Here is a 19,895-nt window from a genome sequence, read left to right as displayed (position 1 = left end):
ATTCAGTCCCAATCTCCACTTCAAATTTCTCCTCCACCATTAGGCTTCTACCTCTGACACCGTGATTATTTGTCCCAGTTCCTTCTCTCCTATTGTCACATCCAACAAAGGCAAATAGTAGGAAGCAAGCTTTGAGGTGAAAATACAAGGTGCTCTGTCACTTGTTTTATTCCCGTTCTCAATCCCACTCAATTTCCCCACCAATTTCAACTTATCCCAGCTAAAATACTTCAATGCTCACCAACTAAGGAACAATACACAAATTTGCTATCATGACCTTTTAAAGAGAAGAATTGTTACAGTCTTCCATAATTAAAAAGAAAACACTGGCAAAATACAGCTTATGATTAACATATTTTACTCGGTATGTACACAGTTCTCCAAACAAATTAGGTCATACAAAGACAGTTTAGGAAGTGTTAAGTAACCACCTAAGCAACTGTTTACATGTTGTACGTCTTTGCAGGTTTTGCCTCCTCCAGCTCAGCATCCAACCAGCGGTATCTGCGGTGACGGCGCAGAACTTCAATTGCTTTTTGTTCTAGAGGTGTTGGTTGAATACCCAGGTCTTCCAAACCAGGAAGGTCAGGAAACGTCATGTCTGTTATGTGAAACTTTAAGAAGAAAGGAAAAGGGAAAAAAAAAAAGAGGGGGAATTAACAGAATGAACAGCATTAACACCCAATGCAATTTTTAACATGCAAAAGAGAAGTATTGTGTATTCACGCCTGAGGTTACCTTTTTTCTTTCCGAAACACATACTAGCATAAATCTCTAGTACTAGAAACATTTTAATATGTCTCAAAACAATTTTCTACACATGACAGCTCTTCAGAGATTCAACTGCAGTTTTGAAGCTGTTGATAAAAGGCTATTTCCCCTAAGAAAGAAGACTTCATTACAATACATTCCCACATTTTGTAGTAGATCTGAAGAACTATTTAAAGAAACGTGGACTCAGCCACCTATGTGTCAGTCCCTGCTCACCAACTGTAATTTTGGCACAATTTTTCTCTCGGGGGGATGAAAAGACTCAACATGGCCCTACAAAACTATGGCCTAATCATACAATGTATTAAGTACCCACTGTACTTAGCTAGGAGGTACAGATGCTCTGCACCGCTGGCAAAAAAAAAACAAAAACAAATCCTTCAGACTTCAGATTTAGATTCAGGAATAAATAACTGAGATATGCAGAAACGTTTTTCATTCTCTCTCCATCACGTCTGCATACCAGTAAGACTGAAGCCATGAAATTAGGCTAAACTTGTATGTAAAGGTATATTTGAACTGCAAGTATACATCCTGCTTTGTCAAGAAAACGCATGTTGAATTATTGTCTTTAGTATCTGCTTTTCTCTGCTTATGGTTAGAACAGGGTCCTATATAGGACAATTATTTAATTCTATTAACTTACTTTCAACACAAATGACCTGTACCTTAGAAAAGTGGGATTTCTCTTACAGTGCTATTTCTTAAAAGGTCTAAGTCAATCATCTAATTTTGTGTACAGATTGCTTACAGATGAAAAGCTGGAAAAGAGGGGAACAATCAGACACAGGAGAGACAGAGAAACTTTTATACTACCCATACTACAGCTGAATTGCAGTATTTTTAGTCAACTGGTACAGGCTTATTTCACAAAAATCTAACTATGAACTATGAAGGCAGCTAGAATTAAAGTTTTCATGAGGTAGTATGTCCACCTCCTGGGTCAATATGGTCAATAGAACTACAGTGCCAACTCCCTCTAACATGGAGAATGTGTTAGTGGTTTGGAAAGCGGAAAAAAGCTCTTATCTATACCATGAATAAACTTAATTCCTCTATTATATATATTGTCCACGTTTTTTCACAACTAATTTCCATCAGGAATAGAAAATTACTGTTTATTTTACAGACAGAGAAATGCAAACAGGAAAGTTAATTCCTGACAGCTATTCAATAAGCAGCTCTAAGGATAAGACCTAGCTCTCCCAGATTCTTGGTTGTCCCAGAATTTTAGAGACAGTGTACTATCAGGTCATAATAGGCTACTGTCAAGCTTTTTGTCCAACCTCCATTCACATACTCTGAGAATTAGGAATTTTAATACTCTGACAACTTAAGAATGAACACAAAGTTTCAACACCTCCGCTAGAAATGCATTCAAATATTAAGCAAGAATTTTGTCTGTATTCAGTGTAGTTCAACTTGAGGTTTTAAAAAATGACACTGTCTGGGTGGTATAAGTGATTTTAATGCAGCTATAGGAACATAAACTCACTAGTTACCTAATTTTTAATAGCGTTTGCTGGGCAAAGAAGAGGGGAGGTAATGCATGCAGCCCTGATCACTTAACACATATGAATGTTGGGCACTCACCTGTCACTACATTACCATGTTACTACTACTAATTATATAACCCTTTGCCAATTGTTTCGACCACTTTCTTAAACCTATTTAAAGAAAAATGTTAACTATTCTTCCTCCACCAATATTAGCAGAAAAACTACATCCTGATACCTTTAAAAAAATCCAGTTAGTCTCTCTATATCTCTTACTAGCCTTTGTAAGACTACAAGTGTTAAATTGTTGTACACCGTTCAAAGTCTGAAGTTAATTCTTCATAATCAAACTCTAGCTAGTGAACTGACTGAAATACTTTACCACATGACGTACACACATTTCAGCACTCCTTGAACGTAGAACTACAAGTGGAAGTTACAAATACAAACCTTCCCCAAGAAAAATTTGAAAGTTGTCCTTCACTTACCCGGTCTACTTTGTCTCGCGTTAACCATGGTTCAAATGGACTGATCTCAAAGAATCTTGCAACTAAACTGTAATCAGAAAGTGTTGCAAAATTATAGTCATTATGCAGATACACAGAAAAAAAACAAGAACTAGGATGAGTATTACACACTTTATAGTGTGTGCTGCTTATGCAAAGCTACAAAATCATTAACGCAATGAACATGCCAGCAAACAATTTCTTAGCTGTGTTTCTGGTAACTTTAACTGTTTACTACTGAATTATTCAACCTCCTACTTTTCTACTTCATAAAGGGATGGAAGAGTAGATATCTAGAAGTAAAACTGAGTGCTGTTAGTAGGTGGAGAAAGTAAACACATCTAATTCGCTACACACCAGAGGGTTCAGTCCTTCCCCTGCCTTTCCTCCAAACTCTTTTCTCTAATAGCTTAGGCAGTAATCCAATTAGTCACAAAGTTTGATTCAATGCCTCCATGGGAAAACATGCTTGCTGACAACTAAATGATTTAACAGCCATATAAACAAGATGATGGAATCTGGAACAATCTACATCTATAAAAAGGATGAGTATTAGTGTATTTGCAGTTTCCAGAAATCAAATTTCCCTTGAAAGCAAATGAATCTGGCAGAGAAAAAAATAATACTACAGTTCTTGCTCGGTGATTCAGGAGCAACGGTATTCCAAGGTAGAACCTCTTACTGAAACACTCAGGTGGCAGACTAGGACAGTATAAAGTTACTACACAAACAGAACTAGGCTTATCTGCCTTACAGACATGCTCTTTTCTCAAAAATATGAAATACCACTTAGTTTAGCCCATAAAGAAAAATATATAACATGGACTGCAGCTAATATGAGCTAATAAGAATAATACACACCCATGCAGTTACTTTTTAACAAGCTTCTCTATGTCATCTAAGCCGTGTTAACTAGAGGACTCTACAGCCAATTCAGAAACAGATGTAACAGTTGCAGATGTTGTTCTAGAATTATTCATCATCTGCTACATGAACCTAATAGTTCATTAGTAGATTGATAAAAGGGTTCTAGACTGGTCACTTCTTTTTAGCTATTTAGCTTGTATTGCACTAGAATGGAGGAGGATCAGCACCCAAACACTGACATATCTACCAAGCAGAGGACTATATTCTGAAATGAAATTTCCTGTTTCAGGTAGCTCTTCAAAAGGATGCCCAATTATACATTAATTATACCTAAACTTTTTCATGCACTATTACTCTGTAGTTATGATTCTGTAGATCAGCTTCTCTCCTGAGTGCTCTACAGGGACAAAACATACAGCTACACAGGTTGTTCAGTGCATGCAAGCAGAACCTTTACAACTCATCCACTGTAGTCAACTGAAGTGATGCTACAGCTTTTTTTTTTTTTTTTTTTTACTATTTTCCTATTTATTACTATCTTCTAAAAGATGCTACTTTCCTCATATTGCAAAAAAAAAAAAAAAAAAAGCGTGCTCAAATGCATTGCTTAAATTACCAGGCCAACAACTCAACACAAACTTACCTCCATCACTAGTTGAAATGAATACCCAGGGCTGAACTAGAAAGTCAAGTCAATACCCATAGACACCCATATCTCAACTCTATTTCCAGTGTGGCAGTGCTCAACAGACTGGAAGGAGAGCTGACAGTAGCTGCTGCACAGAACATCTGTCAGGGCCTTTGGTCAGCAGCATACACAGTTTTTTCCCTGTGGTACTACTAAAAGTTCGTTCAATTTGCTACTGAGTGTCTCCACTTTGGACCTTTTAGTAATTCTTGGCTCAAAAAAAGCAAGGCCATTCAATAACTCTGGAATAAGTAGTTAAGTTTACTACAACTCCACTTTTTATTCAGTAGTTTATCAAGGGCAGGCCTGCGCCTGAGCAGAAGACTCAAAATTAACAAATGTGTACTTGGGGAAAGCCAGTTTCTACAATCCTACAACATTAAATAGCAATTAACAGTACTAACAGTAAATGACCAACGCAATAGTTATTTACACTTCTATGCTGCTTGAAAAGTTCTTAGTGAAGGAAGGGTTCCACTTACTGATACAAAGGACGTGGAAGCGGATATGGAAAAAAGGTTCGAAAGGAAACTGCATATGCATATTCTACCAGGTCATGAAGAAGGTAGCGATTAGGTCTGAAAGAAAAAGCAATAAACATTATAGTTAAATTAGGTGTACTTAAACGTTTGCAGTAAGAGAAAAATTAGAAAGACACACACACCAAGCCTACCAAGGGCCTATATTCTTCAGCGTAAATTATTTGTCAGGTTTGTCAAGTTGCCTCACAAGAAGTGAAAAAATTTTGGTTATTAAAATTCTATACTGTTTGAAATAAGCGGATTAAGTTAGAAAAACATATAATCAGATGTTAGTGATGGTAACAGTACACATCACGAATTACAAAATTGTTTTATCATAGTTTTGGGTGTCCCTACCAAGGTGTTGGCAGCAGGGGGGATGCTGAAGTGGCCTCTGTGGAAAGAGTTCAGGCGTTGCCCCATGCCCAGACACTCATCTCTGACCGACAGACCCACTGTCGGTCACAGATAAGCCCATCAGCCAAGCTGGTGGTGCCTCTATGAAAACATATTAAAGAGGGACCTTGACAGACTTGAGAGATGGGCCTGTGTGAACCTCAAGAGATTCAACAAGGAACAAAGTCCTGCACCTGGGTAAGGGCAGTCCCAAGCACAAACACAAGTTTGAGCAGTGAAGGGAAGAAGTGTGTCTGAAACAGCAGAGAGAACGCCAACGCCAGAGGTGGTGGCGGCTCTAAGCACTGGAGCAGAGATTCTTCTACAGCCCATGGGGAAGACCATCATGAAGGAGGAGAAAAATATGAAGATGAAGGAATGGCAGAAAGGAGCTGCTACGGACTGACCCCATATGACATTCCTCAACCCTCTGCACCACTCAGGGAGATGCAATAGAAGAGTCAGGAGTGAAGCTGAGCCAGGGAAAAGGGTAGATGGGGAGAGGTGGTGTGGTTTCTTTTGTTTTTGTCTTTATTTCACAATGCCAAAATCTATTTTAATTGGCAATAAATTAATTTTCCCCAAGTAAAATCTGTTTTGCTTATGACAGTAACTGGGTAAGCTGTCTCCCTGTCTTTATCTCAACCCACAAGGTTTTTCATTTTATTTTCTCCTCTTGTCCTGTTGAGCAGGAGGAAGAGTAAGTGGCCAGGTGTACAGGTATCTGGTTGCAGGACTAGGCTAGCCCACCACAATCATACTGAATAAAATGTATTCAGTGTGCTTCTAAATCACGCTCTTAATGCACCTCCTCCAAAGACTCAAACTCTGATTACAATACACTAAGCACTGGGATAGGACTGAATCTGTAGAAGCCCAGGTAACACTTTGTAATACAAGAAAGCCAAAAAGCTAGAAAGCAAATACTAAAATTAATAAAGGTTTCTTCGGTAGCAAATGGTTGCAAGGAAACTAATTCACTTGCCTTTGAGAGACTAAGAACATGCTGTTCTCTTCGAGAGCAAGAGGAAGAAACCAAGGTAAATTCCCCAAAAGAATGCATTCACCCTCTCAAAATGGAGGGATGGAAGCAGTCAGGCTCTTGTACACCTGCAGCCGTTTAAGAGAAACGTACCACTGGGAGTTCCTATTCTTTTCTTGTTCAGACTTCACCTTGGCATTTAAATACTCCATTTTTCTAGATGTCTTGGACTGAAACAATTATCTATCTTGGCTTTCACAGCAACTTGCTGGTATTCTAAAACATTTTGAAAAATCTTCGCGACTACACACTAGAGCACACTACTAAGCTCTGATGTGTCATTTTGTGTTTCAGCCTTCAAAATCATATGCTGCAGATCATGATTCAAAGAAACAATGAACAAACCAAAGTGTGAGTCTCCTAATGTTTTGTTGTATTTTTCAGATAAGGCAGAGACCTCAGTGAAATGACAACTATCTTGAGACTGACTCCTTCACAGGTAGAATCATCCTAAAACTAAGACTCTGTAGCTTTTCATCTGACAATGAATTACTGCTGGAATCTAAAATCCCACATAAATGAAGAGTAAGTAATAAGAGTAAGACTACGTAAAACTCCAGAAACCCTTGGCTATGATACAAAAAAACATCAATTTCACTTTGATAAACCAAATATCTCAAAGATATCAATGTTTGAGGTTGTATGAATGGAAACTGAGCCTTCAATAGCTCAGGCTCAATAGCCTGCAATGTTCTTTGGAGAGAACAGAAATGCAAATAAGCAAACAAAATTTATTGTTAGATGTTAGAAAAGAGAAAAATGCTAAATTACTACTACTATATTTTGTAAAGGCAAATTAGGGCAAAACAATCTAATGGATATACTTTAAAGGTAGGTCAGCATATTTGGGAGAATTCAAATGAATTCAACACTCCGAACTCCTTGTTGACTTCATCCAGGTGGCTAAATTATATAGCCTGATAAAGATCTGGATTTATGAAGTTACACAGAAGGAGTACCAGACACCAAGTTTTTTGCCTTTATACTTAAACATCCTAATACCTATCCAAAGCTAGTAAAATAAGACAAATTTACTTCAATCTTGACAGTTAAAATCCACAGATATATGTAAGGTAGCTCTATATAATAAAATGTGAAAACAAAGACCAATACTTTTGTTCCTTTATAAATTACCAAACATTAACAATGCAACTTTACCAAGAAAAAAAAGTTACATACAAGTGTCATTACACCAACCACAAAACCAGCAGACAGCAAGCTGTTAGCATCCAAGACAGAAGATTGAATAAATGGATGAAGCAAAACCAAAAGACATCAGAGAAGAACAGAACAGAGAAAAAACATACAAAATCTTCAGCTGTTCAGAAGTAGCAATGCTACCACCAGTTGCCATAGTTGAAACTCTATCCCACCATATAGTAGGTGAGGGAAAAGCATTCTTTTACAAAATTAATATTTTAAACTCAAACTGTTAACTCCCTTTAAAAAAAAAAAAAGGAAGAAAAAGTGCTTCACACAGCTTTAGTCAAGGGTTATGTGGCAGAGTTCCTTTGGTTTTCCAACACTGACTTGAGTCTTCAGTTTAGACTATCACTTATTCAAAAGCTTTTCAGTCATTGTTAGGTGCCTGAAACTCTGTATTCCTTGCAGCAACAGCCTGGCATCCTTGGTTGAATTCCTGCCTCTGAAACCTAGGTGTTGAACTCCTGGCCTTCTCCAAATTGCCAAAAAATGAGACTTTGAAACTGCAGCAATACAAAGTTTAGCCAACTGCCTTTGCATTTGGTTGCAAATATTGTTCTATTTAGTATGCAGTTCTCAGTTTCTCCTGCCGTTGGAGTAGTTACTTCTGCTGAGACAGGGGTGAAGGTAAAAATTATTTTGCTAGTTTTTAAACAGAAGTTCTTCAGCCTGATTAAAAAAAAAAAAAAGCTGCTGCCTTTTCAAGAACATCACCATACTGCACACCTAACCTGGCTACTAGAACAGCATCTTCCTCAATAGCTCAGTTACATCACAAGAGTGAAAGATAAACCAGTAATAATCTCTGCTCTACAGAGATTATTATTCTACTATTCTACTATTATTCTCTGCTCTACAGAGATTGTTATTCTTGTAACAGCATCACAAAATGAATATGGAAAGAACAATAAAGTCTCAGATATGCCTTCTGCAAAATCCAGTACATTTTCAGGAATAACCGTGTAACTGATTTCAGTGCCACATACTGAAACATGGACCCATTACCTTGGCATTTAGCAGGTCATCTTTCCTTATTGCTAATGACCTATTCTGACTTGGAGCTTTTGTAAATAAATATTCCAAGGGATCCACTGGCTTTATCCATTCTTATTCAAGGTGATTTCCACATAGTTTTAGCAGCATTTTCTCTAAAGCTGTTTTGTCTGGTGTATTTTAAAAAGACTGGGTTATTTTTTTTGTGTGCACATACATTACATTAAATGCAATGGGGCCCACACTAGGATTTTCAGAGTACTCACAACAACAGCTTGAGTCATTTTTCCTCCCAAAAAGGAGGTGGAATTTATTGCAGCTCAAACTGTGTGCATGGATGGAGAAATTAAATGTACTGTGCAGCATGCCAAAAAATGACACCAAAAAGAAGTACTTCAGATAATTAGAATCAGAAAAGTAACCTACCCAGCCAATGCGTATGTTTTTCCTTTAGCATCAGGATCCTTAATTGCATTAATAATTGCCTTTGCTACATCAACCACCTGTGAGAAGCAATAACAGATAATTATAAACAGAAAACATGAATGCACGCACGCTCTCTTCTTCAAGAGTGATTTATGGGGAGAAAGGAAAATAAAAAAAGACGCAGGATTTGGGATTGTCTTGCTTTTAGGAAAACTTACATACACTGGTTGCTTTGCTGTTTTTTTGCCCATTGAAATAAGAGGCACACCACCAAACCAGCGCATGTCTGATGGAGAGAAACAAACATAACTTGAGAATAAAATCTGTGAATCCTTTCAGCAGGCAAATAACCAATACATGTTGCGTAACACTGAGTGTGGATCTCTTCTGAAAAAAAAACTGATTAAAAAATTGGAAATAATTACCACCCACATTCAATTTTCTTATCAGCAACCATGGGAAGGCTATGCTTGCTGTTCACCTAAAGTGGTTCAGAGATACCTCAATTTTGCAAGCCAGAAATAGCTTCTACTCTCTGCTGTCTAGATTGTCAGAACAATCTAAATAAAGAAAGTATTAGCATATAAAATCAAACAGTGAAGTCTAATTAGATTGAGGAAGAATTCAGGATCTACCATTTCACCACAAGATGAAAAATTATTCTTCTTCTGTTACGCATCTTCAGTAAAGTAAAATACAGTACATTTCTGATTAAAAAAAATCGACTCTCCACTTCTCAAAAGTAAAATGCATTTTCCCTCTGTTCTCTACAAATATGTATACATACCGGACATGGTTTTATTATTTCAAGAATACATACTCGCATAATGGTTGAGAAATCGGTCCTCCCTCCCAAACATCTCAGCAGGCTTCATAATTATAGCATCTGGAAATTCTTCCCTCACTGCTTTCTCTCCAACAGCCTGTCATTCAATTAAAGTGATCATATGAATTAGATCCATTCCAGATAGACCAAAAGATAATACCTTTTCAGAACTTAGGGCATCCTGACTATAGCACTCAAGAACTTAGCAGCAGCAGTACAAAATTATTTGTATCTGAGCCATTTGATTTTTGAGATGCTAAGTTAAGCTCTCAAAGACTGTCCCAAAAGTCCCATAAAAATGTAGATAACTTATTCCACTTGAGATACAACAGTCTCATTAGTGAAGGAATGCACATTAAAAGTGATGAATTTCAAAAAAAAAGAAACCTAATCTAAGTATTCTGACATAAGATAGAGAAGTAGAGATTGAAAACAAAAAAGAACAAAATAACGCTTAAATAACCCCTACTGTATTATTAAAACACTCCAAGAATTGCTTAAGTATAGTGAAAAAACTTCAGAAGCAGCTGTTTTCGACATGGGACTGGTGAATACAATAAGGCCTATCTATATCCTATAGACTCATTACACACAGAGCTACCAAATTTTAACTGTGTTTAAAAAAAAATCTATTATAAGCAAGGCAACAGAGTCCAGTAGGCAGGACAAAACAAAAGGATACCAAAAACAGTTTTTTTGTAGTAGTAGTAGTAGAATTATTATCTGTTCTGGTACAAGGGTCTGTAATTCTGATTTTTTGTTTTTGCAGAATTCATTTTGGCATAATCTACTTACTTGCATTTGCTAGGTCAGCCTTAGATGTAAAGCATGATATCAGATCCCAAACCACCACCAAACTCCTTCCTAACAACAATAATTGTAGATGCAAAGATACCCAAAGACAGAAGAGAGAAGTAGTTTTCAGGAACACAAGATCTATTTCCCTTCAACGTACATGAAAAACTTAGGAGGATTTCTAGCCCCAATAAGCACAGTAACATAAAAATTCCTCAGATGAAGACAAAATTCCATAGAGGAGTGATTTCCTTCAAACAGACTCAGTTGGAAAAAAAAGAGACAAAAAGTAGGCTTTCTGCAAATATATTCAAAATTATTCTAGACTTACTTTATTCCTCAGGTATTTGGAAGGACTCTTCATGCTAGCATTCAGGTGAGAGATATGAACGAGTGTTTCCACGCCAGCTTCCCTAGTTATTTGGGCAATACTTTTGGGAATATTTACAAATTCATCTTCAAAACTGAAGTTTCTAAAACAAGCCAAAAACAAATTTTAATTTAAGAGTGACCAATAGTGGTTGCCTACCAACCAATAGCAATCATTACATATTACTTGAATATATTTCAAAAATCTATCATCATTATCATCATCATCATCTATCATCAAAAATCTATCTCATTAGAAAGTTTAAGTTTGTGAGATATTCTTTTCATAATAAGAACAAGTGAAATGCAACAGTGAGCTTCAATTACAGCAATAATACTGCCTTCTTCACCTGGTAAGATCAAATCAGTATGAAAAATTCTCTTGCCCACTCATCTGTGACAAGTAGAAAACCCTTCCCAAGACAAAACAGGTTTGGGGATTTTTTTTTTTGTTTGAAAAAAAAGTGTTTTGTTTGAAAAAGAAAAGTGCTGCGTTTCAAAATCTGAGCAAAACTGTCTTTTTACAACACCTGTTCAAAATCTGACTTGATTTGGTGCGCTCAATTACATTAAAAAGGAACACAAAAATTCTGAGTAGCCTAAGTTAGGACAGATGCTAGGCATTGGAAAAGTGGGCAAAAACAGACCAAAGAACTCACGGGTGCTTATGCAAATGGAAAATTTTACATTGACTGAACAGTTACAACTATTCCATAGCAGCTGTAAGGGGACTTCAAGAGGAAGCGCGCAGAAAGAAAAAAAAATGCTCTACTCACTTCATAGCATTCAAGGGGCCTAAGTTAGCGGGGTTCAGCTGTAATCTAGTTTGGCATCTGATCAAGAACAATACAGAAGCTCAGTCTCCAAGCAGAACTGACACTATAGCCTGGCAACAATCCCAAAATTCCTTCCAATTATTCCAAGACTGCAAGAAAGAGAACTGGCTTCTCACGTCTTTATATTGTCGTTGTAAGCACCCCACTCCATCTTTTCTATTTGATTCTGAGTAACATACACTTTTGTTACTCAGAATGCATCTCCCAAATGCCTCTCCCTCTATCCTTATCTACTCTCACAGCTCTTCAGATCCCACTGGAGTCTAAAGAAAGCCTTAAAAATAAAAAGTTATTTTTGACCCTTCAATAGCTAATCTGATCCTGGGAACCATTACTCCTGTTCTACTCACAAAAATAGATTTTAGAAACGCACAAGAATGACCAACATCCCTCCTGTAACTATGGAGTTTTCAAACAACATAGTATACACAGATCATACTGTATACTAATACAAGGCAAGGAGAAAAGTATTTAATGGCAGGCTTTACTTCTCCCTCCTCCCTTCCCACCCCAATCTGCACTTCTAATCTTAATCTTTTTTTTCCTGCTTATGTTTCTCACAGACTTTGGGATGATCACAATGGTTAGTGTGACCTCATGTTTAACAGGCCACAGAATTTCATCACTGGGTTCCAGCACCACCATTGATATCAACATACTAGATAAAAAACACCTAAGGACTTCTGAGCAACACAGTAGCAAATTTTGGAACACTGAGAAGTCTTTAGGGTGTACTAAGACTCCTCTGCTTTTGACACTGCTGAAACTGACCAGAGCGACAAGATTCTTTTATTTGGTTTCGATTGTTTTTTTTAAACTAGAATGAAACTATTTGTTGTTGTTTCGCTTACTTTCACAAAAAAGGAACTCTCCCTTACACAAATCATACTTTTTATATGAGTCCAGAAATGTTAAGGGAGAAAGAACACATCTGAATGATAAATGGAGATTACATTGTCCTTTGGCCAACTGAACATATTATATTCATAATGTACACATTATGAAGAAATTGTTTCTGTTCTAACAGCAATAAGAGTTTCAACTTTCATGTTCATAGCTTAGTAACAACACGTAACAGTCTCGACAGGTTGTTTTTGTATGCTTTTACCTATACCCCAAAGTCTGAAGAAGACAGAAAAAGAACCAAAAACCTTGTCAGATGCACAGAGTTTAGTTTAGATGTTTTTCCCCAACTAAACCATGTTATAGACTCCAAGAGTGGGATAAGGAGCTAAGTGACTATCAGGAAAAAAAAAGAAAAAAAAGCACCTCTAAGAGTTTGAATGCTAAATCAAAGAGTCTCCCAGAAGTTATGCATAATACTTGACCAGACAAGAAACAGCTGAAATAGGTGCTTGCCAAGAGACACACTATTTTAGGAAAAGTAATTGTAGAACTTAGGGCAACACCAACAAGTGACTATTAACCAAAAATAGTGCAACAGAAGCATTAGGCTTTTAAGTATAGGTGAAACCAAGATCTACATTTGATTCTGTCTGCCATGATAGCAAGATTATGTAAAAAGGCAAACCACACAGTTAATGAGTTTTTGTCTGGCAATTCTGCAGTAGGCTTTAAATAAAGTTGGAAAATTGCACACATACAAAAAAAAACCACCACCACCAAAACACAGAAACAGGCTATTATGTGCATTTTTAACCTCAAGTATGTGAGATTTTTTTTAAAATGGATTTCAAAAAGGAGCTACTTAAAAAATTATTACCAAAAATGCTTACATAGCTAAAAGCATCTGTACCAAACTGTCAAAGAATTGTTATTAATCGTAATAGGGATTCTCCATAGCTATTCCTGTTCATTAACATTTACCAGAGAATAGAAAAACCTTGATCATAGCTTATTATAGTAGGCTACAATCCACTATTACCACAAAGTGGCAGGATGAAAGCCCACTTCTTTAACAAAGTAAATGAGTCCACAGAAACTGGAAAGCCTCCACAAGATACAGAAAAGGGACCCACCAAACATCAGTAAGGTGTACAAAAGCAGTAAATTTAACTCTCAAACAGAACAAGAACTGTACACTAGAAAATTACAGAAATAATTTACTTCTCAAGAGCAGATCATAACCACGTTTTAAAACATTAAACATTTAAAGTGGAAGAACGTTTATGTGCAGGATTTCAGTTTTGCCTTTTCATAGAATGCAAAAATAACGCGTCACTGCATACTGTACGTGTGCTGTAAAAAGTGGCTGCAATATCCAATACCTGTTGCAAATCTATGCATATAGGGGGAAAAAAATTTACTTTGTTTCCCATTCTTTTCCAACAAGATTAATGACCACATTGCTGTGTTCCACGGCTCTTCGGATAGAGTCTTTGTCCTTACAGTCCCACTCCTGTAACCAGAGCATCAAATGGGAAAAAGATGAGATAATGTGTAAAAAGGCATAATCAAAGAAAGCTCTTTCACATCATTTCCATTTACAGGCTAAACAATAGCAGGAGTTCTGACTTTGAGAATGATTAACAGACTTCCTTGTATAGCAATGGTATTATATTTGATCTGAAGCCAAAGTAAAAGACTTACTAAGAAGAGAAGTTGTCCCAGGTCACCCATTGGTCGCAGATACATGAGGTCATACTGATCACAGCGATAGGGTATGATTACTTGAGATCCAATGCGACCTAAGCATTCAAAAAAATTTCATTTATTTTAAACTACTACATACCTAAGTAGATGAACTTCTGAACGTACAGATTTTTTTTCTTTGTCCCTGGCATTAAAGAACAACACAGACACATAACTATCTCAAATATTATCTGCAAAGCTGAAAGTAGCAAAGAAACAAGTTATTGAACTTAAAACATCATTTTGATTCTTAAGCAGGTAGATACTTGAATACTTGAGTGAACTAATAATCTAGTAAGACAGAAAACAAAAAACAGTGCATACTATAAACGCAGTACAATACGTAAAAATGTGTCACATCTAAGGATATTTGCATTTTTAGAAGGTGGATGGAGAGAAGGAAAAACGAAGCGCAAGAGTTATTTTCTAAAACTCAAAATCAAAAGGACAACTCTAAAGAACTCCAATCAAACTTCTGCAAGCTATTTACTATGATGTGCTAACAATGCCAAAATCAGAAGAATCAAATACATGCTGTACGTCTTCTCAGAGCTGTATTCTACAGACTGGAAAAACATCATGTGAATGAGAATGACTGGTCTTAACGATTATAACAATCTTCAAATGCTTCTATATTTTCTAGATTAAAACTGTTTTCACTAATTGCTGCATCTTGGCACTTTACTAAACCAAATACTATGAAGAAATGATGCAAAACACTTTTGCACTGCTGCATTTTTAAGATCCAAAATGCTAAAGACTGCCAGATTAATCTGTAACCTAATGAAAAAACAGAGCTTGGTTAAGCACTTAAACTTTTAATTAGTATTCCTGGAGAACATTACCTAAACGATTGACAACATAGCGTCCTAGGAAACCTGTAGCCCCAAAGACAGTGGCCACAATGCCACTAACAGAGGATCGTCCACTTCTTCCATGAGGGATCACTGCATGATGAACGTGGCGGTGCTGCTGCAACACAGATGGAGCTGCAGCTAAGGCAGAAATCCCAGGGCCTGCAATACAAAATGGGAGAGAGCATGTGATACAAGCTAAAATTTATCAGTGTCAAACCACGGTTAAAAATACTTTTTCTTGTTACAGACCTATTTTGTTTAGTTTCTTTAGGTTTTTAGTTTTTGGTTGTTTTTCTTCCTCCTTCCCTGTTAGAAAGGTTTTCCATGCCAGGATATTTCAGAGACATCTGGATAGGTCAGAGGACAAGGAGCATGAGGGAGGTGTGGGTAAAAATTGAAGTCCAAACTAAGACACAGAAGGAGCAGACTAAGGCTATCGGTTCCTAAACAGCAAGTAAACCTTAACTGGCTAGCACTAGTATTTGATGTATGACGTGAGACACAGAGGTTAAGCACATAAAAACTACTTGCTACAGGCAGGTCCCTTCTGAGTACATCCACATCCTGCTCCTAGACCTGAGATCTGTGAGACAGAGACATCAAGCTCATTCTAGATGTGCTTAAACCAGACTTTTTACCTCAGTCTAAATACAGCAGACTCAAATGTTGGAGGAGGCAGCAGTCCTCCTGTAACAGAGCTCTAGAGTGCAGGGAAATGAAGAGATGCAAAGAGCCAGCTCCATGATGCACAGGATATTGACTCAGAGCTGTTCCTTTCCTCAACGAGGTACAAAGAGTTGAAACCACAGAAACAGCAGATCTGTAGAATATTGATATAAATTGACAAGATACCTCGAAGAGGAAGTTTGGAGAGCACAGGTTAGGCAAAAGGAACAAGGAATCTACTCAAGAAATTTTTGAAATTGGAAGTGTGTGGTGCTACTACATGGCCCTGCTCATAAAAAGAAAGAAACAGATGAAATGTAGAGTATAAGAACACCACAGACATCCTGCTGTTAACAAGAGCAGACTGTAGCAGCTGTCAGTGAAAAAAACAGAAGAAAAACAATAACTGACCTTCCAACTTCTAATAAATCATGACCACAAGCATTTTATGGGTAGACAAGTTTCATCTTCCCCACACAAAACTAGGCAAAAAGAACTACAGTGAAAACAGGAAGACTAGTATTTGATACCAGAATCAGATGATTAGGAGATTTTAAGAAATCCCACTTGTACACTGAAGGAGCTGATTTTAATCAGATATAGTTAGGTACTGCCAGTTGAGACAGTGGCACTGATGCCATAGCCACAATGTTAAGAAGATAAAAACTATGAGGTATGCTTGCAGGTGAATTATATTTTATTAGGTCAGATGATAACATTCAAACCAGAAAATCCAGCAAGACTTCAGTGCTCAAGACCTGCAAAAAATCCAGCAAGACCTGTTCCCAAAAGTTTGTCTATCCTTCCTCTCTTCATACTGTACAAACTGGAAAAAAAATAAAGATGCCACATCTCCAACTTTGTCCTGAAAGGCAGTTTGACACACGCTTTATTAAATAAAGCACAAACATTCATTTGGACTTATCAAATTAATCTAACGTGCTTATAAACTGTACTCCAACTGGCCAATAGAAACAGGACAAAATAACGTGTTACCTACATAAACTTCAAGTTTATGACTTTTCAAAAGCAACTCTCCTATGCAAAAAAGGCCCAATCTCAGGAACGCTTAAACAGCATGGTACCTGGCTCAAAGTAGCAGATATGCTACTGCATTTCAAGTTTTTAATGTGATGCAGTAGGTTCATATTAAACTTTGCAATACCTCAGATTGAATTCTAAGAAACATACCAATTCATCACTGCCATATTCTCCACTCATCTTCACTCTCTACTTTTTCTACTATACAGTTAGTTCAACACTGTCCTCTAAAGTCTCTGTTCACTTCTGGAGAAGTACAGCGAAGGTGAAGGCAGTTATTTCAGTGAATTTCCAATAGAGCATATCATAAACAAATTACCAAGCTGTCATTACTATGCTATCTGGCACAGAATACACAAATATGCAGCCTATATAGGTTCCTTGGTACATTAAGAAAAGCTGTATAAAATACTGTGTCACTAATTTTTAAGAGTGTTATGTTATGCAGTTATTCTGTTTTTTTCAATGATAACAGCAACAACTGAACTCTCAGCCTAAAAATTTACCCACATTTTTATGCTCAAAAATACGTGGGGAGAGGGCTTTTAATTTTTTTAATTTCTTTTAAACAACAACAAAGTAAATCTGTATATGTAAACAGGAGTGTGTATTGAATACTCTGTACAGAATAAAGCCTGTATGTAATGTAACAAGTGGCTGGAAAGTGGAGATCAGCTAAGCCCAGTACAAGTGCAAGTATAAAGGATAATACTGGGGCAGACAGTTGGATAAACATGCTGCCTTCATTCTTGTAGTGTTCTAATAACCTTTTTTTTTAAATACTTACTTTTAGGAAAAGCAAACCTATAGAAAAAATGATTGGGTTCTTCAAAACCACATTCCTTTAATTCCAAAGAGCTGCATAGCACGCTGAGATGGTAAAATAGACAGCTTGATGACCAACTTGTCCTTCTCAATACTCTGTTCACATACACTCCTCTTTCCAAAGGTTTGAGGAGAAAAAAAAAAGAACAGAATATCCTATTTACATTATTAACCAACACTCTGTTATGGTTCACTAGGAACATTTCAGTCCTTAAAACATAAAATGTAAACCCAACAGGATTCTAATCTACTGTTCTACCTAAATAAAAAGGAAAAGAAAGATAACATGAAAAATTTCTGCATGTGCCTTCCAACATTTTCATGGGTTCTTTGCTGTTATTTCTGCAAAAACACTTGATGACAGGCTCTTCGTGATACTACCACTGTCACATTTGTAAATAATATCCCCTTATTGTCTTGTATTCTCCCACTTCTATACACACACCCGTTGGTACTTGCCTTACACTATAAACTCTTTACCAGCGTACACCTTTTTCTGTTCCATAATTATTCAAGATCCATCACAATGTATCACCATCTATGGCCACATGCCCAGTTACTACTACATTACCAAAAAAAAGTTTTAAGGATATCCATGAGACTCAAACAAAGCAAACTAGGGAGACCCTCACACTAGATTCACAACCAGTAAGGGACCTTCTGTATGGTGTGCAGCCCTGCCAAAATGCAACCCCTAGTAACTGAGGACAACATAACTTAAGAGACCCATACAGCTTTCATAACCCATGTTAATATTTCCAGACTAAGCAGCATTACTTAAAGCTTTTTGTCCTATGCTCATGTGTAACCCAGACTTGACAAAGAGTTCTTTCCCTAGATGGGCAGGATGCCATCTTCTTCACTAAGCAAAATCCATTTGGCACTGGAAGCTCGTTTTTACAATCTTTATCTGAAGCAGTTTGAGTACTGTTTTGAATTAAATAAATATCAACAGTAAACCACAACCATATTTCTCTTGAGAAGCCCCGCCGCTGCAATTAAAAGCATGTTAAACTCCTTCCGCACCTCTACCACCCACTGAATTGCCACCTCCCGCTTTTCACAACAGAGGAGCACACGGTGAATCCATGTCACTAAATCGGTTCCATTTCGGTGCCAAAGGCCCCCATCTAAGTGTTAAATATAACCCGGGCACCTGCGATTGTTAGGTGACACAGAGTTACCTAACAAAACATAAACAGAACCCACACTATTAGCTTTCAGAGCAGCATTTCACCTGCTGAGGTGCTGGCAGCCCCAGCAAGAAGACAAAAAGGGGGGTGGGGGCCGAAACCCCCCCCGTTTGTGCCACGAACGCCAGGTGCTGCCCGACGCCGCCCCGCTCCCTCAAGCGAGGGCCGCAGGAGGAGCAGGGCGGCGGCGCAGCGTTCAGACACCCCCAGCAGGCGGAGGAAGGAGCCGGCAGCCGGCCCCCGGGCCGGGCCGGGCCGGGCCGGGCAGGGAGCAGGAGTGCCGGCAGCCCGGCCATACTCACCTGCCCTTGGCAGCCACAGGCCGCGGGGCGACCGAGGGCACAGCGCCGCCGCCGCCATCTTGCTGCTCAGCCCACAACCCCCCGCGGCCGACGGCGGGCGGGCAGGGCCAAGCGCCTCGTATTGGGAAGGGGGTGGGGGGGTGGGATGGCTGCGCGGGCGCGGCGCCCTGTGAGCATGCGCACGGTCTGTCATGGTGGTGGGTCTGAGTGCCCGTAGCGGGGGGAAATGAGCCAAAGCAACAGCTAAACCACAGGAACTTCGGTCGCCGCTGAGCTGGCCGGTTGAAAACATTCTCAGTAACAATTACTTACACCTTCAGTTACCTGGCCTCCTTATATTAGCCTTCAGTGGGGATTAAGCTATGACATGATTACAGTCAAACCACCCTACAGTTCCCAGCCCCTCCTCTCACCTCAGCGTTGCACTGAAATATTTTCCCCCTAAGCAAGTGCTGTTGTGAATCTTGCATCGTAGTCACACGCAGGGCACTCTAAATCTGCCACCTGACCTATTGTAGCCTCGTTTTTCCCATGAACTCCCATTGCTTTTTAGTCTGCATGGAATACAAATGGCTGTTACTTTGTAAACTGGCTTACACGGCTGTAACTGCTGCTCCTACTCACTAAAGTGGTTTTAAAACATCAACAAAGTAAAAGGAAGAGTGGAGATTATTTCTGGCGATT

The 19,895-nt window shown here is 38.2% G+C and overlaps 1 protein-coding gene across 1 annotated transcript; it reads right to left on the bottom strand.

Moving 5' to 3' along the window:
- Positions 1-341: 341 nt before the first annotated feature.
- Positions 342-19,339, bottom strand: NDUFA9 (NADH:ubiquinone oxidoreductase subunit A9). The gene is made up of 11 exons (XM_035545891.2): positions 19,212-19,339; positions 15,173-15,343; positions 14,286-14,383; positions 14,003-14,094; positions 10,862-11,003; positions 9,730-9,832; positions 9,128-9,195; positions 8,910-8,986; positions 4,811-4,906; positions 2,756-2,822; positions 342-614 (listed from the first exon to the last, which is right to left on the bottom strand). The coding sequence occupies exons 1-11, from the start codon at positions 19,267-19,269 to the stop codon at positions 444-446; spliced, it is 1,143 nt and encodes a 380-aa protein (XP_035401784.1). The 5' UTR covers positions 19,270-19,339; the 3' UTR covers positions 342-443.
- Between the last annotated feature and the right edge of the window lie 556 nt (positions 19,340-19,895).

This window comes from Cygnus atratus, chromosome 1 (genome assembly GCF_013377495.2).
Source record: "Cygnus atratus isolate AKBS03 ecotype Queensland, Australia chromosome 1, CAtr_DNAZoo_HiC_assembly, whole genome shotgun sequence".
Taxonomy (NCBI): Eukaryota; Metazoa; Chordata; class Aves; order Anseriformes; family Anatidae; genus Cygnus; species Cygnus atratus.
This window is presented reverse-complemented; position numbering and strand designations above follow the sequence as displayed.

Coding starts and splice junctions, on each gene's coding strand:
- NDUFA9 (XM_035545891.2), bottom strand. CDS start 19,269: ATGGCGGCGGCGGCGCTGTGCCCTCGGTCGCCCCGCGGCCTGTGGCTG. Junction 9,833..10,861: donor CCAAATACCTGAGGAATAAA/GTAAGTCTAGAA, acceptor ATTGAATGACAG/GCTGTTGGAGAGAAAGCAGT. Junction 9,196..9,729: donor ATTTCTCAACCATTATGCGA/GTATGTATTCTT, acceptor TCTCTCCATCAG/ACATGCGCTGGTTTGGTGGT.